The sequence below is a fragment of the Anomaloglossus baeobatrachus genome, chromosome 5, assembly GCF_048569485.1.
Source record: "Anomaloglossus baeobatrachus isolate aAnoBae1 chromosome 5, aAnoBae1.hap1, whole genome shotgun sequence".
In the NCBI taxonomy this organism is placed as follows: Eukaryota; Metazoa; Chordata; class Amphibia; order Anura; family Aromobatidae; genus Anomaloglossus; species Anomaloglossus baeobatrachus.
The window spans coordinates 522,047,629-522,066,207 of record NC_134357.1 but is presented as its reverse complement, the minus strand read 5'-3'; the positions used below and the strand labels follow the sequence as shown (position 1 = coordinate 522,066,207).

The 18,579-nt window shown below is 44.6% G+C and overlaps 2 protein-coding genes across 2 annotated transcripts in view; both read left to right on the top strand.

Moving 5' to 3' along the window:
- The window catches only part of LOC142312880 (uncharacterized), a 280,429-nt gene that overhangs the window by 205,177 nt on the left and 56,673 nt on the right, over window positions 1-18,579 (top strand). The window contains 1 exon segment of the mRNA XM_075351864.1: window positions 16,690-16,932. Coding sequence (XP_075207979.1) covers window positions 16,690-16,932 — 243 coding nt within the window.
- On the top strand, window positions 13,797-16,717 carry LOC142312081 (uncharacterized). The gene is made up of 5 exons (XM_075350960.1): window positions 13,797-13,953; window positions 14,083-14,449; window positions 14,533-14,627; window positions 14,825-14,915; window positions 16,208-16,717. The coding sequence occupies exons 2-5, from the start codon at window positions 14,365-14,367 to the stop codon at window positions 16,645-16,647; spliced, it is 711 nt and encodes a 236-aa protein (XP_075207075.1). The 5' UTR covers window positions 13,797-13,953; window positions 14,083-14,364; the 3' UTR covers window positions 16,648-16,717.

Here is an 18,579-nt window from a genome sequence, read left to right as displayed (position 1 = left end):
AATTTTGTGCAGTTATATTGGTTTACCTGGTGAAAATAAACAAGTGAGATGGCAGACACTATAACAGCTTTTAAAAAAGGGCTGGATGATTTCCTCAGTACACAAAACATTGTTGGTTATAAATGACTTAGTGACCAAATGTAGAACTGGTGGAGGAAGGTTGAACTAGATGGACCTAGGTCTTTTCTCAACCTAAGTAACTATGAGATGGGAATATATTTGGTTTTTTATTAAGTTGTCTAATAATTCTGCACAGTAGTAGTTACCTGCACAAACAGATATCCTCCTAAGATGGCCAAATCTAAGAAAAACCCACTCCAACTTCCAAAAATATTAAGCTTTGATATTTATGAGTCTTTTGGGTTGATTGAGAACATAGTTATTGATCAATAATAAAAAAAATTCTCTAAAATACAACTTGCCTAATAATTCTGCACGCGGTGTATATGATCCTCCTGAATTGTAAAGCGTTGCGGAATATGTTGGTGCTATAGAAATAAAGATTTATTATCATTACTGCGATAGCTGGCCCCATACTGAGGGCACAGACAGACAATCTCTGATGAGGACAGGTGCAGCCAGGATTGCTGATGCAGACTCGACGGCAGGAACAGTCAGGTAAGGAGGATTCGGCTGACAAGTGTAATTGGGATGGCAGGTACTGTCTAGTGCCACAAGTACTGCTGGTTCAGCAGGTACTGAGAGAATAGTGGGTGCAGCAGATAAACTGGTACAATGGGAATGGCAGGTTCTAGGATACAGACTCGTATTAGAACACATGGCATGAAGTACAGCATATAGGAAAGGATCTGACAACTGGCAATGTGTCTCTATGGATCGACTATGTTGCCAATGCACCTCCCATAGGGTGAGTGTGCCTTAAATACCTAGTGCCTCTCAGCCATAGGCTGTGAGACACGGGTTGGGTTGCACTGGCCCTTTTAAGAATAGGTGTGAGCGCGCCCTAAGTGCGCTCCCAGGAAACATGCTATCGCAGGCCCTAAAAACTGTCAGCAGGAATCGGGGACACAGGAGCTACCGCTGAGCGGCCAAGGTGAGTGTGCCAGCGTCCCCGCCAGGAGGAGTGGGCTGGATGGTGCAGGGATGCCGGTAACGGGATAACAATTCCTTAGCTGTCCATATTGAAGGAACGTGTATCTGCAGAGCTGTGGTGATGTTACTGATGCAATTGCAAACTTCCTGTTGAAGAAACTTTAGAGTGCTCTTTGTTGTGTCTTTCTCCACCTGTTTGTCTTACCTCATGTTGGGTTATTTGCAGTGGCGAGACTAGCGTCTCGCTGACTTTCACTAGTCAGGGTGAGGTCAGGGCCAGCAAGGGCCTAGGCACTTGATTAGCGCACAGGAGGGGGAAGGGTGGGACCTATCTAGGGCCGATAGGGAGTGCAGGGATTAGCCTCAGGTTTGTGTTAGGAGATGACCCTGCTCCCCTTTCCCTAGTGCCAGGGTTTACCATTGTATTCTCTTCCCTTTGTGTTGTGTGGCACGCTCGGGAGTCTCCCCTTTCCTGGCATAACACTACCCAGGTATTCCCACTGTGTTGCATTGTTCGCCATGAGACTCGTAACTGGTATCATACCTGTAGTCACATTGTGTCAAATCTACTGTGTGGACACACTGCCGAGTGTCAAAAGGAAGGAGTAATGTTTTGGAGTTCAGACTTTGATGGAATGATTGTCATGACGCATTTGCAAAGCCCGTGAGGTGCCAAAATAGTAGCAATCCCCACAAGTGACCCTATATTGGAATTGATATAGTGTTTTCCTGGTATGAGTAAGTTGTGTAGAGTACATCAAGCTGACACACGCGGCTCTGCTCCGTACACCTCATACACACGCGGCTCTGCTCCGTACACCTCGTACACACGCGGCTCTGCTCCGTACACCTCGTACACACGCGGCTCTGCTCCGTACACCTCGTACACACACGGATCTGCTCCGTACACCTCGTACACACGCGGCTCTGCTCCGTACACCTCGTACACACGCGGCTCTGCTCCGTACACACACATAACTCTGCTCCGTACACCTCGTACACACGCGGCTCTGCTCCGTACACACACATAACTCTGCTCCGTACACCTCGTACACACACGGCGCCGCTCCGTACACCTCGTACACACACGGCGCCGCTCCGTACACCTCGTACACACAGCGCCGCTCTGTACACCTCGTACACACAGCGCCGCTCCGTACACCTCGTACACACAGCGCCGCTCCGTACACCTCGTGTACACACACAGGTCTGCTCCGTACACACACAGCTCTGCTCCGTACACCTCGTACACACACAGCTCTGCTCCGTACACCTCGTACACACACAGCTCTGCTCCGTACACCTCGTACACACACAGCTCTGCTCCGTACACCTCGTACACAAACAGCTCTGCTCCGTACACCTCGTACACACACAGCTCTGCTCCGTACACCTCGTACACACACAGCTCTGCTCCGTACACACACAGCTCTGCTCCGTACACCTCGTACACACGCGGCTCTGCTCCGTACACACACATAACTCTGCTCCGTACACCTCGTACACACACGGCGCTGCTCCGTACACCTCGTACACACGCGGCTCTGCTCCGTACACACACATAACTCTGCTCCGTACACCTCGTACACACACGGCGCCGCTCCGTACACCTCGTACACACACGGCGCCGCTCCGTACACCTCGTACACACAGCGCCGCTCCGTACACCTCGTACACACAGCGCCGCTCCGTACACCTCGTACACACAGCGCCGCTCCGTACACCTCGTGTACACACACAGGTCTGCTCAGTACACACACAGCTCTGCTCCGTACACACACAGCTCTGCTCCGTACACCTCGTACACACACAGCTCTGCTCCGTACACCTCGTACACAAACAGCTCTGCTCCGTACACCTCGTACACACACAGCTCTGCTCCGTACACACACAGCTCTGCTCCGTACACCTCGTACACACGGCTCTGCTCCGTACACACACGGCTGTGCTCCGTACACACACGGCTGTGCTCCGTACACACACGGCTCTGCTCCGTACACACACGGCTCTGCTCCGTACACGTCGTACACACACGGCTCTGCTCCGTACACCTCGTACACACACGGCTCCGCTCCGTACACCTCGTAAACATACACACAGGGCTCCGCTCCGTACACCTCGTACACACACGGCTCCGCTCCGTACACCTCGTACACACACGGCTCCGCTCCGTACACCTCGTAAACATACACACACGGCTCCGCTCCGTACACCTCGTAAACATACACACAGGGCTCTGCTCCGTACACACACAGCTCTTCTCCGCACATGGTGTATACACACGGCTCTGCTACATCCACACTGTAAACCCCTCCTGACCCCACACATAACCTTCCCCTCATCCAGCACCATCACAACCAGCACAGCAGAGTCCTGCACACACTGAGGAGCTGATCATGTGACCCCTGAGTCCTCCCCTCCATGTGACATCATCACAGGTCCTGTAAGCACAGAGCAGCCATATATCTAGTGTGGGCAGATGCTAGAATGTATGGGATCCTTCCTGGTATGATATAATTTGTCACGTGTTAAAAATGCAGCTTGATGTTTCCACAGGGAATAAACATTCTTTCTCTAAGTCCACGTGGGCATAGAAATGATTATAATAGAAGCGGGGTCTGGGGGTAAGAGCTCCAGATGGGGGTGCAGGGGGCGGAGCTTGCATGATTATAGTGGAGGAGGAAACATCGCTACGCCCCTAACCAAGCCGGCCACGCCCACTAACCTGTCAGGAGCCTGTACATTCTAGGCTCATCATCTAGTGTGCGGCTCTGCAGGTGGAGGTATGTTACATTACTGGGCGCAGTAATGAGATTAATTAGCAGAGATGAGCAGACTGAGTTTGAGTAAAATTTCTGAAAATTTGCAATTTCTCACAGATTTGAACATTTTGAAATTCACTTTGTGGTTTGCAAAAAAACCTTGCCCACGACATTTCCCCACAGCGCATAAACATCAGAGAACTGGCTGCCATCATTTGCATCACAACATGGCCCTACCCATAATGCCCTGCAGCTATGACATCTAGCGGATTATATACCTCCTGTAGTGGTGGTCAGGATCTCGCCCATCACAGGTCAGAGCTTGAACTGTCTCCTCCCTTTCTCTCCTATCTGTCTTCTCTCTCCTCCCCTCCCTCCCCCTGTCCTCTCCTCTTTTTTTCTCCTCCCTCCATCTCTGTCCTCTGTCTCCTTTCTCTCTCTCTGATCTCTCACCTCCCTCTCTCTGTCTTCTTTTCTATCTGTTCTCTCCCCTCTTCCCTATCCTCACTCTTCTCTGCTCCCTATCCTCACTCTACTCTGCTCCCTATCCTCACTCTACTCTGCTCCCTATCCTCACTCTTCTCTGCTCCCTATCCTCACTCTTCTCTGCTCCCTATCCTCACTCTTCTCTGCTCCCTATCCTCACTCTACTCTGCTCCCTATCCTCACTCTTCTCTGCTCCCTATCCTCACTCTACTCTGCTCCCTATCCTCACTCTACTCTGCTCCCTATCCTCACTCTTCTCTGCTCCCTATCCTCACTCTACTATGCTCCCTATCCTCCCTCTTCTCTGCTCCCTATCCTCACTCTACTATGCTCCCTATCCTCACTCTACTCTGCTCCCTATCCTCACTCTTCTCTGCTCCCAATCCTCACTCTACTCTGCTCCCTATCCTCACTCTACTCTGCTCCCTATCCTCACTCTACTCTGCTCCCTATCCTCACTCTACTCTGCTCCCTATCCTCACTCTACTCTGCTCCCTATCCTCACTCTACTCTTCTCCCAATCCTCACTCTACTCTTCTCCCAATCCTCTACTCTTCTCCCAATCCTCACTCTACTCTTCTCCCAATCCTCACTCTACTCTTCTCCCAATCCTCACTCTACTCTGCTCCCTATCCTCACTCTACTCTTCTCCCAGTCCTCACTCTACTCTTCTCCCAATCCTCACTCTACTCTTCTCCCAATCCTCACTCTACTCTTCTCCCAATCCTCACTCTACTCTGCTCCCTATCCTCACTCTACTCTGCTCCCAATCCTCCCTCTACTCTTCTCCCAATCCTCCCTCTACTCTTCTCCCAATCCTCCCTCTACTCTTCTCCCAATCCTCCCTCTACTCTTCTCCCAATCCTCCCTCTACTCTTCTCCCAATCCTCCCTCTACTCTTCTCCCAATCCTCCCTCTACTCTTCTCCCAATCCTCACTCTACTCTTCTCCCAATCCTCACTCTACTCTTCTCCCAATCCTCACTCTACTCTTCTCCCAATCCTCACTCTACTCTGCTCCCAATCCTCCTTATCCTCACTCTCTTCTCTCCTCCCAATCCTCCTCTTTTCTCTCCTCCCTCTGTTCTCTCCTCTCTATCCTCTCTCTTCTCTCCTCCCTCTCTATCCTCTCTCTCTTCTCTCCTCCCTCTCTTCTTTCCTCTCTATCCTCCCTCTCTTCTTTCCTCTCTATCCTCCCTCTCTTCTTTCCTCTCTATCCTCCCTCTCTTCTTTCCTCTCTATCCTCCCTCTCTTCTTTCCTCTCTATCCTCCCTCTCTCTCCACTTTCTCCTTCTGAGTACAGTTATTATTTTACATGGGGAAATATAGTGATTGAGTAGGGGTTGTCCAAGTAGTGAATAAACTCATTAAATTAACTTGTGTCCACAGCGTTTTTGTGTAAAAAAAACAAAACAAAAAAAAACAATAACTTTTAAAGGGAACCGGTCATAAGTTTCATAATGCCTGAACCATGGGCATTTATCAGACATTTGTGTGATTGCAGCCAGGCCGGGGATTATTTGTCTTGGGTGATTCATCCGCTATAGTCCCTGTTCGGCATCTCACAGCTCTGATTCATTTGACAGGTTTTTCCTCTACACGCATAAGGAGAGACATGTCAGGGTCCGGAGATCGGGCTACACTAACCTGATGACAGGTGCCAGTAAAAAGATTTCCCAGGTTAATATTAAACACCAGACGCGAGATCATTCTTTAGCTCTACCACAATAATACATTACAGCAAAGGGAAGATGGTGGTAATGATCCATGAAGGACTGTGGGCAAATATGTATAGAAAAGCTGAGCAGATAATCAAGTTGTTGTCCTCATAATATAGTATAGCATAAAGTATTGCGTGTTAAAAAAAGGTATAACAATGTGTGCAAATACAGTATATTCTATACAAAGTGGGGAAAATACGTATTTGATGCACTGCCTATTTTGCCAGTTTTCCCACCTACAAAGAATGGAGAAGTCTGTCATTTTTATAGTAGCTACACCTCAACTGTGACAGACAGAATAAAAAAAAATCAGAAAATCCCATTGTATGATTTATAAATAATTTGCATATTATTGCATGAAATAAGTATTTGATCACCTAACAACTCAATTCAGGCTCTCATAGACCTGTTATTTTCTTTAAGAAGCTCCTCCTCTGCACTCATTACCTGTATTAATTGCACCAGTATAAACTCATTATTGGTATAAAAGACACCTCTCCACACACTCAATCAATCAATCACTCTCCAACCTCTGCACCATAATCAAGATCAAAAAGGTGTTTAAGGCTAGTTTCACACTTGCGCTATTTTGACGCAAACGGAATCCGTCACTAATGTAGTACAGTTCATTTATTTACAGTGGAAGCGCGTTACTATGGCGCGTGTGTGTGTCATGCAGTACCCGCTTGTGTCCACACGATGTCGCGCTTCCACTGTAAATAAATGAACTGTACTACATTACTGACGGATTCCGTTTGCGTCAAAATAGCGCAAGTGTGAGTGGGCCCTAAGGAAACCAGAGACAAAATTGTAGACCTGCACAAGGCTGGGATGGACTACAGGACAATAGGCAATTTTTTTAAAAAAAAAATAAATATAGAGCAATTCCACAATACAATACCCAGGGACATGGAAGTAGGTCAATTAACATGGTAGTAATATCAAGATATTAAATATATATATATATATGTGTATATATAATATATATATATATTCCCAGGCTAATAAATATTTCATATCATAACACAGTTTAACACAGTATATAAATAAATAAATAGGCCCATCATAAAAAGTGCATATAGTGAGTAGTAATATAAAGTACCTTTGTGCTGTTCAAAATTGCTGTTTGAAAAAAAGCAATCTCAAGGTATAATAATACCATATATATATATATATATATATATATATATATATATTTATTTATACATTTAAGAGGAGGCGAAACGTATGTTGGGGTAGAGAGACATGGACGCCACGGTCAGATGTAAGTAATATCATTATCACCATTATGTTATGTCTCTATATGGCAGTGAACCTGTTGACTATTTAGTAGCAGCACTTTATAAGCACAGTAGATGGATTAGAGGAACCAGAAGTCCCAGCTTTGTTATAGAGCACTTAGCACTTTAAACTTTTGCAAATATATCTTCAGTATAATGATAGAATATGGTCCCTTGTCAATGTAAATTGTAATAGCTGCATTGTTGAACCCAGTAACTCTGATATTTGCCAATACTGGTGGTATTATTAGGGCTCATGCGCACGTTGCCGAATTGCATGTATTTACGCTGCGTATTGCACTGCAGCGTAAATGCATGCGTCCTGCTTCCCCTGCACAATCTATGAAGATTGTGCATGACACGTGCGCATGTTGCTTTTATGAACGCAGTGATTTGGGTGCTAAAATTTTGACCCAAATCTGTGTGTTCATAAAAGCAGCATGTCAATTATTTGTGCGTTCTGGATGCAGCTCCCACTCTGTTTATGTTGGGGGCAGCAGCCAGAGCACATGAAATCGGCTTTTTTTTTAACAAAAATACTGCATTCATAGTGCAGCGATTTGAAGTGCACGTGTGCTGTCAAATCGCTGCAGAAGAATCAGCAGTTATGTGCGCATGAGCCCTTATACCATGAGAGTGATTTTTTGAATCAGCAATTTTGAACAGCACAAAGGTATTTTATATTACTGGTCACTATATGCACTTTTTATGACAGGCCTATTTATTTATTATATATACTAGAAGGTGGCCCGATTCTACGCATCGGGTATTCTAGAATTTACGTATTGTGTAGTTAATGTATGATTTTTGTTATATATATATATATATATATATATATATATATATATGTTGTTGTCTGTAGTTAGCAAGTGTTTGTGTAGGGGCTGTACATGTTCTGGGTGTTGTCTGGGTGTGGCGGGGGGTGAGAGTGGTGTTGTTTGTAGAGCGCTGTGTGTCTGTATCGTTGTGTATGTGTGTTGCGCGGTTTGTGTGGGTGTGGGGTGTGTGTGTGTTTTGGGGGGGTATATTTTGTGCAATGTGTGTGTTGTGCGGTATGTGCGTATATTTGTGTGTGCCGCGGTGTTCGTGTGTTGGGTGTTGTGTGTGTGTGTGCGGCGTTGTGTGTGTGGGTGTCTGTGTACGGCAGTGTTTGTGGTTCCAAGTGTGTGTGTGGTGTGTTGTGCAGTGCGTGTGTGGCAGTGTGTGTGTGTGTGTGTGTGTGTGTGTGTGTGTGTGTTTTGGGGGGAGGTGTGCACCCCCATCGTGCTCCATCCCCCATGCTGCGCACCTCCCATTGTGCTCCATCCCCCATGCTGCGCACCCCCCATCGTGCTCCATCCCCACTCCCCATCGTGCTCCATCCCCCATGCTGCGCACCCCCCATCGTGCTCCATCCGCACTCCCCATCGTGCTCCATCCCCCATGCTGCGCACTCCCCATCGTGCTCCATCCCCCATGCTGCGCACTCCCCATCGTGCTCCATCCCCCATGCTGCGCACTCCCCATCGTGCTCCATCCCCCATGCTGCGCACTCCCAATCGTGCTCCATCCCCCATGCTGCGCACTCCCCATCGTGCTCCATCCCCCATGCTGCGCACTCCCAAATGTGCTCCATCCCCCATGCTGCGCACTCCCCATCGTGCTCCATCCCCCATGCTGCGCACTCCCCATCGTGCTCCATCCCCCATACTGCGCACTCCCCCATCGTGCTCCATCCCCCATACTGCGCACCCCCCCATCGTGCTCCATCCCCCATGCTGCGCACCTCCCATCGTGCTCCACAGTCACACATCAGACAGTAAACACACACACATCTGATCGCATACACTCACACACACACCCCACTTCTCCCTGTGCCCACCGGTGGGCGGTCCCAGCAGCTGTGCTGCACGCCATGCTCCTCTGCCGACACTCACAGATCCGATCGCATACACTCACACACACACACACACACACTCATACATCAGAACACACTCACACACATCCGATCGCATATACACACACACACACACACACTCACACACATCCGATCGCATACACACACACACACACTCACACATCAGAACACACTCACACACATCCGATCGCATACACTCACACACACACACTCACACATCAGAACACACTCACACACATCCGATCGCATACACTCACACACACACACTCACACATCAGAACACACTCAAGCACATCCGATCGCATACACTCACACACACACTGACGATATCGCACATACGCGCTGACACAATCACAACATCCGGAGATACCACATGCTTCCGGCCATGTGATCCTCCGGCAGGTCCTGGAAGATCACTGCACAGTATCGCCACCGAGAAGCAAGCGATATCACGGGATGTTGTGAGTATGTGGATGCGATCTGATGTGTGTGTGAGGTGTATGTGAGAGTGAGTGTGATCTGATGTGTGTGTGTGTGTGTGTGTCTGTTCTTATGTGCGTGCATGTGTGTGTGTTCCGCCGCTGCAGGACCTTGATGCGCTCACCTCGGGGCGAGAAGCCATTCCGTGTGGGGGCGGAGCCTGGGCGAGCGGCCAGTCCGTGCGGGGGGGGGGGGCGGAGCGGAGGCGAGGAGGAGAGCGGCCAATCCGTGCGGGGGGCGGGGCCATGGCGAGCCCATCGGCCAATCCGCTGTGTGTCACCATAAGGACATGGCCAATCCGTGCGGGGGGGCGGACCCGAGGCGAGGCGAGCAGCCAATCCGTGCGGGGGGGAGGAGCCCGAGGCGAGCGGCCAATCAGTACGGGGGGGGCAGGGCCATGGCGAGCCCAGCGGCCAATCCGCTGTGTATCACCGTAAGGACATGTCTCACGGTAAGGACACAATTTTGGAGCAAGACAGACAGACAGAATAAGGCAATTATATATATAGATTATATATATATATATATCCTGATATTACTACCATGCTAATGTGACCCACTTCCATGTCCCTGTGTATTGTACTGTGGAATCACTCAATTTTTATTCAATTTTTTTAAAGATAAACTTTTTAGTATCATGATTTCCTGACCTTCCTTAATCTGAAATATCAGTTTCAGATTTTAGTGTACAGTATAATTATTTGAAGCTTTACCACTTTTGTGGGGAAATAATTATATATTGTTTGGCAAATTTTGTGAGTCATGACAATAGGCAAGCAGCTTGGTGAGATGGCAACAACTGTTGATGCAAGTATTAGAAAATGAAAGAAACACAGGATGACTGTCTATCTTACTTGGTCTGGGGCTCCATGCAAGATCTCGCCTTATGGTGTAAGGATGATTTTGTGAATGGTGAGGAATCAGACCAGAGTTTTGTTTTTTTTCTGTCTGTCACAGTTGAAGTGTACCATTGATAAAAAAAAATTACAGGACTCTCCATTCTATGTAGGTGGAAATCCTGCAAAATCATTGCATCAATACTTATTTTCCTCATTGTATGTATACAGTGTGGACAAGTATACAATAAGAACGAGTCATATATACTTATATTACACAAGGAAAAAAATAAAAACATGACCAAAGTGCTTATTAATTGTATAAAATCCTCAATTTTAAGGAAAAGTAATTTATTGGAGAGAAAAAGGGGAAGTAACAGACAAGCAGTTCCACATGTAACCTAAGAGTAGATGCAGTTTGCTCCCAGGGGAATGCCGTCCACCCCGACTCACGTTTCGCCACTCAGTTTTCCTAAGGACTCCATTCCCCTGGGAGCACGCTGAATCTGTTATGTTTCATATGGAATTGGTTGTCTGTTGCCCCCTTGTGTGATCTATGTATATATGGTATATTTACTTTAGTAATTTCTCTCACTTGAGTATAATAATGATATACCCCATTCTGTAGTATGAATTAGTTTTCAATAAAGTTAAGGTTTTTATACAAGTGTTAAGGATTTTGGTTGTTTTTCTCTTTTTTTCCTCATCATATAGTAGTTAATTGTTGTTACAATGAAGAAAAGCATTAAAAAAACAGAGGCATCAACCTTGAATATCCATTGAACAACAGTCATTTATTTAACACACATGCCAGACACACATAATTATAGTGGCATGTAAAAGTTTGGGCACCCCTGGTAAAAATTACTGTTATTGTGAACAGTTAAACAAGTTGAAGATGACATGATCTCAAAAAGGCATAAAGTTAAAGATGACACATTTCCTTTGTATTTTAAACAAAAAAAAAAAATTTTTTACATCTTAATTCCTTCAGCCCCCGGGCACTTTCTGTTTTTGCGTTTTTGTTTTTTGCTCCCCTTCTTCCGAGAGCCGTAACTTTTTTATTTTTCCGTCAATCTTGCCATATGAGGGCTTGTTTTTTGCTGGTCGAGTTGTACTTTTAAATGTAATCATAAGTTTTACTATATAGTGTACTGGAAAACAGCAAAAAAATTCCAAGTGTGAAAAAACTGCAAAAAAAGTGTGATGGCACAATAGTTTTTGGGATATTTTATTCACGGTGTTCACTATATGGTAAAACTGATGTGTGGGTATGATGCCTGAGGTCGGTGTGAGTTTGTAGACATCAAACATGTATAGGTTTACTTGTATCTAAGGGGTTAAAAAAAATTAAGTTTGTTCAATAAAAGTGGCGCACGTTTTACTCCATTTTCTGAATCCCATAGCGTTCTCATTTTTTGGGATCTATGGCTCAGTGACGGCTTATTTTTTGTGTCTCGAGCTTATGTTGTTAATGGTACCATTTTTGCGCAGATGCTACGTTTTGATCGCCTGTTATTGCATTTTGCGCAAAACTTGCGGCGACCAAAAAACGTAATTTTGGCGTTTGGAATTTTTTTGCCGATATGCCGTTTACTGATCAGATTAATTGATTTTATATTTTGATAGATCGGGCAATTCTGAACGCGGCGATACCAAATATGTGTATATTTTTTATTTTTTTAACCCTTTAATTTTCAATGGGGCGAAAGGGGGGTGATTTGAACTTTTAGGTTTTTTGGGGTTTTTTTTTATTTTTTTAAACTTTTTTTTTTTACTTTTTTTTATTTTACTAGTCCCCCTAGGGGGCTATAGCGATCAGCAATCCGATCGTTCTGCACTATTCGCAGATCTCAGCTACAGAGCTGAGAACTGCAGATACGGTGCTTTACTTTCAATGCTGGCTGTATTCCGGCATTGAGAGGAAGTAAGCCATATTAGCTACAGGCGTCATCACATGACCCTGTGCTACGATGGCAACCACCGAAAGTCACGGGATCGCGCACGTGACTTCCGGTGGGGGCGGCAGTAGGTAAAAATCATGGCCGCGCGCATATACATCTCACTGCCAGACTTTAGCAGTGAGATGTAAGGGGTTAAATGTTGAGGGTGGAATGCAATTCCACTCGGAACATGTAGGCACACGTCAGCTGTTAAAAACAGCTGATATGTGCGCGGATCGCCGCATCCTGCCGCGGCAGGGGGCAGGGCTTAACCTCACATGCTCCATGACGGATAGATCCGTCAAAGGTCGTGAAGGGGTTAAAATTAACAAAAAATGGTACCCTGTATGGTTAGTATCTAGTAGCAACCTCTTTGGCAAATATCACAGCTTGTAAATGCTTTTCATAGTCGGCCAAGAGTCTTTCAATTCTTGTTTGATGGCTTTTCATCCATTCTACCTTGGAAAAGTCTTCCCATTCTGTGAGATTCCTTGCTGATCTTGCATGCATTGCTCTTGAGGTCTAGCCACAGATTTTCAATGATGTTCAGATCAAGGGACTGTAAGGGCTAATGTAAAACCTTCAGCTTATGCCTTTTGAGGTCATCTATTGTGGATTTTGACAAGTATTTAGGATCATTATCCACCTGTAGAAGCCATCCTCTTTTCAGCTTCAGCTTTTTTTTACAGATAGTGTTATGTTTGCATCAAGAATTTGTTGAAATTTCATTGAATCCTTCCTTCCCTCTACTCGTGAAATGTTCCCTGTGCCATTGGCTGCAACAGAACCCCAAAGCATGAATGATCCACCCCCCCATGCTTAATGGTTGGTGATATGTTCATTTCCTGAAATTCTGTGCTCTTTTTTTTTTTTCTCCACACATGCCTTTGATCATTGTGGCCAAATAATTCTATTTTAACCTCATCGGTCCACAGGACTTGTTTCCAAAATGTATCAGGCTTGTTTAGATGTTCTTTTGCAAACATCTGACACTGAATTTTATGGTGAGGATGCAGGAGCGGTTTTATTCTGATGACTCTTCCTTGAAGGCCATATTTGTGCAGATGTCTCTGAACATTAGAACAATGTACCAATGCCAATTACTGATACAGATTCCAGTGTAGATGATTGAGACATGAATTATCGTTATGGAAGATTAAATTATCCGTGGCAGCCTCCAGATGATGCCTGCAGAACATCGGTGGCCAAAGTAGTGACCAATGGTCAGCGATTGTTATCATGGAGGCGCTGTCTTTGTAAGCTATAAAGGCACTCATGTTGTACTCCATACAAGAAAAGAGAATTCAACTTCAAATTGTTTTATCTCATTAAAGGTTTTCCCTCAGGATTTTACTTTTTCATTCAGGAATCTACAACATCAGATCCTCTCAGTGGAGATCTTCTAAAGAAGAGAATTGATGTATAGGGACAGGGACAAGATGGTGGAGAGGATATTACACCTCACCCTAGAGATCCTCTTCCGGATTACTGGAGAGGTGAGAGATTCTGATGACGTCACATTACATCATTCTTATCTATGGGAATAACAGATGGACAGAACTGGAGAGGTGAGGACTCTGGAAATGTCTGTAGTGAGATTTATTAATGTGTCTCTCCATAACCAGGATTACACACTAGTGAAGACCTCTAGTGAGCGCTGTCAGGCCCCTGTGTCTGAGGGATGGGGAAGACCCCTGAGCCCAATCACGGGGCCTCCACCTCACCCCCTGATACATGAGGACATCAATGACCAGAAGATCCTAGAACTCACCTACAAGATGATTGAGCTGCTGACTGGAGAGGTGACACTGCTGGGAATGCTGGGGCATTATACAATATCGCCATGACGTTATCATTATGTGTGTCAGGTTCCTATAAGGTGTCATGCTATCACAGTCCATTTCTCCATGGAGGAGTGGGAGTATTTAGAAGGACACAAAAATCTGTACAAGGACGTCATGATGGAGGTACCCCAGCCCCTCACATCATCAGGTAATAGACAGGACTAAATACACACGGCCTATAATTATCTGTATGTAAAGAATGAATTCAGTCCTTGTATGTGTTTCCTCCAGTTCTATCCAGTAAGAGGACAACACCAGAGAGATATCCCCGTCCTCTTCTTCCACATGACTGTAAAGAAAATCCCAATGTTCCTCAGGATCATCAGGTAGATGGAGAGAAGGGGTCATGAAATCTCCCTATGATATGTAGACCGCTGTGAAGGTCTTGTGCTCAGTCTTGTTAATTCCACCAGTATTATATGTTTTATACTTGTGTAATGAGAACGGTGGAGATGGCAGGATTAAAGCTGATCATAGATGTGACGTCTCCATCTGTCTGTGACTTTTACAATATTTGTTTCAGGGTGAAGATCTGACCCATATTAATACTACAGAGACATATGTGAGAGGTGATGAGTGGTGTAAAGAAGAGATTTCTACATTTGACTACCCAGGTGAGTAGTAACCATTAAATGAAGAGAGGTCACAGATTCTTTCACGTCACTGGATGCTACAATTATGTATTACATTTTTTTTTAGTGTGTATTACACAGATTTTGAAACTTCTTTTTATTATTGCATTTTTATTGGCAAACTTTCAATGGATAAAATTGAAATGGCAGGGGGGAGTAAAGGCCCCGTTACACGTTACGATTTATCTAACGATCTAATTAGCGATGTGACACGCCCAGATCGTAGTTACGATTTGCCGAGATAGCACAGAGGTCGTTTAGTAGCGGTCACACGTACACATTTCACAAACGACGCACCATTGTTTAGCGATATATTGTTTGACCAAGGTGGTTGTGTGGATGTTCGTTGTTGGCAGGGTGTCAAACTTTGCAATATGTCTGCTGCGTTCCAAACGACGAACAATATTTTGAAACTGAACGACGTATCAACGATAAACAATTTTCAACCTATTTGCGATGGTTCGGAGTCGCACGTAGGTGTCACACGCTACGAAGTCGCTAACGATGACAGAAGTGCGTCACGGAAACCGGGACCCCGACGACATATCGTCAGATAAATTGTAGCGTGTAACGGGGCCTTAAGAGTAGCTAAAGGCCCCATTACATGCTACGAGTTATCTGACGATATGTCGTCGGGGTCACGATTAACGTTATGCACTTCCGTCATCGTTAGCGACGTTGTTGCGTGTGACACCTATGTGCGACTCCGAACGATCGCAAATAGGATGAAAATCGTGGTTTGTTGACACGTCGTTCAGTTTCAAACTATTGTTCGTCGTTTGGAATGCAGCAGACATATTGCTACGTTTGACACCCTGCCAACGACGAACAACATCTACATGACCGCCTTGGTAAAACAATATATCGCTGAACGATGTTACGTCGTTTGTGAGATGTGTACGTGTGACCGGTACTAAACGACCTAAGTGCGATCTCGGCAAATCGTAACTACGATCTGGGCGTGTCACATTGCTACTGAGATCGTCAGATAAATCGTAGCGTGTAACGGGGCCTTAAGACCCTTGGTAGTTTAGAGGACATGTCCTCTGCTCCCCTTCCCCTCCAGTATCTGTCTGTCATATGATTCTCTCAAGAGATGTATTAGTCCATGATTTGATACGACTGTTATTAACTTTGTCTTACTCAATGAATTGTACCACAATATGTATATAAATGCTTCTATAGAATTGTTTTATAATAGAATATATAATATTGTAAACAATAATATATTTCCTGTTATTGAAGAAAAATAATATCCATTTTATTCTTGCCAGATGGCTGTTGCAGAAGCTCAGAGGATCATCTGTTATTTTCACATTTTAAAGCAGATGATCGAGATGGCATACCAGATTTATATGAAGAGAATTTCATTATCATGGACACACCTCCAAGTCTTAACATCAAAAATCTTTCAGCTGATCCTTTTCAACAAGTCATGATTTCTGGTTCTTCACAGACTGTGGAGCATAGTAAAAATAGTAGAAAGGATGTTGAGAGTCAAAGGACTCACACAGAAGAGAAACCATTTTCATGTCAAGAATGTGGGAAATGTTTTAGCTACAAATCACACCTGGTTATACATCTGAGAATTCACACAGGGAAGAGGCCATTTTCATGTTCCGAATGTGAGAAATGTTTTGCACAGAAAGGAAGTCTTGTAAAACATAAAAAAAATTCACACAGAGGAGAAGCCATTTTCATGTTCCGATTGTGAGAAGTGTTTTGCACAGAAAGGGTATCTTGTTAAACATCAGAGAATTCACACGGGAGAAGCCATTTTCATGTTCCAAATGTGAGAAGTGTTTTACAGAGAAAGGAGATCTTGTTAGACATGATAGAATTCACACAGGGGAGAAACCATTTTCATGCTCAGAATGTGGGAAATGCTTTTATGATAGATCAAATCTTCTTTCACATAAGAGAATTCACACAGGAGAGAAACCATATTCATGTTCAGAATGTGGGAAATGTTTTTATCAGAGAGCACATCTTCACGCACATTACAGAACTCACACCGGGGAAAAAATATTTTGATGTAGAGAATGGGGGAAATATATTACAAACAAAGCAAGTCTTGTTACACATCAGAGAACTTGTATAGGGAGGAAGCCATGAGCAGAATATTTTAATCAGAAATCACATTTTCTTAAACATCAGGGAAATCACATATGGAAGAGGCAATTTTTCTTTTAAGTGATAAATTCATCAATAAACTGTTCAAGTCAAAGTGTCACATGTAGATTTTTGCAATCATCGCCGTATGTCATCATAGCGTCAGAATCTGTTCAGACCAAAGATTCTGACACTCCACCTGATAACTTCTGTGATCAGCGCAGGCAGACTCGGGTGTTGACCAACAGATTAGTAGTTCATTGGCAGGCTAGCAAAAGTTAATGTCTACTTGTGAGTCTTATTTGATCACATGTTGTGGAGGAGCTAATCACATCTGCTCCCCTTCTATATATGCTGGCTCGATCCTTCCTTCTGTGCCAGCTATAATTTATTTAAGCTTGTCTGGTCAGTTCTTGTGATCTAGACTAACTGGTGGTTATAGTACGTTTTGCAGTGTGTCAATTTTTGTTTTCCTCTGTCTGACTTTATCGGTGTTTCTGTCTCACTCTTGACACTTCCTTTCCTGGTGGGAGGGGGGAATCAGATTAGTTCTGGTCAGGAGCATAGCCAGGCAGGTAACTTGGGCATCTGTGCCATAAGAGGTAACCCTGAGGTAGGTTAGGGATAGCCTAGGGACCCCTAACGTGAGGGACAGCATTGGAGTTTCTGCCCCTTGCTTTCCAATAGTCACGTTGTGACAGAAAGTAAAGGCATACATTACATAAGAAAGGCAAACTGATTTAGAGCATCAAGGGATGATTAGGAAATGTATGCAGTTACCAATAAATATGTTATTGAAAAACAAAATCCAATTTACACACCTTTTATATAATGCATGTGCCTAAATAATGTTATATCTATGTACAGTACTGTGCAAAACTTTTAGGCAGGTGTCGAAAAAATGGTACTAAGTAAGATTGCTTCTAAAAGTAGGAGTGTTAGAAGTTTAACAAAATGTAAAGTGAGTGGAAAAAAAAGAGAAATCTAAATTACATCAATATTTGTTCGGACCACAATTTCCCTTCAAAACCACATCAAAATATCAATTGAAGTCGAGATTTCTTCACCTTTTTTGGGGCTACCATTCTAGACTTGGGTAACGTGACTCACCTAGTGCCTGCATGGACGTCTGTGATCTCACTATTGCGAAGCAAATGAGCCATCTCCACTGCCGTGTTTGATGAGGCAGAACTGAAACCTTGTGATGAGCCAACATGTTGAATATATTTTGCCTGGACTTCCACCTTTGTTTTTGAATAAATTTATGGATGGACTTAATTTTGTAGTCTTCCAACTGTTATGGCACTCACATGATGCAGTTTGGCAATCTTCTTGATCAAGAGATGACCGATGAGCTGGATGATGCGGTTTCTCTTTTCTTGGGAAATCTTCATGGCTTCTCCTCAATTCGAACCAGTGACCTTTTGCTTGGGAATCAACTCAATAACACACTGAGCTTTTATTTACCTCTCATACATAGTCAGTGCTTCCCCCGCCCACCGTCAGTCCCAGTATTTGTGATTCGTTGTAGTCA

Excerpts from the sequence above, each read along its gene's own strand:
- LOC142312081 (XM_075350960.1), top strand. The coding sequence starts at position 14,365 with ATGGAGGAGTGGGAGTATTTAGAAGGACACAAAAATCTGTACAAGGAC. Across the intron at positions 14,450-14,532 it reads CCAGCCCCTCACATCATCAG|TTCTATCCAGTAAGAGGACA; the intron begins GTAATAGACAGG and ends TGTTTCCTCCAG. Across the intron at positions 14,916-16,207 it reads TTCTACATTTGACTACCCAG|ATGGCTGTTGCAGAAGCTCA; the intron begins GTGAGTAGTAAC and ends TATTCTTGCCAG.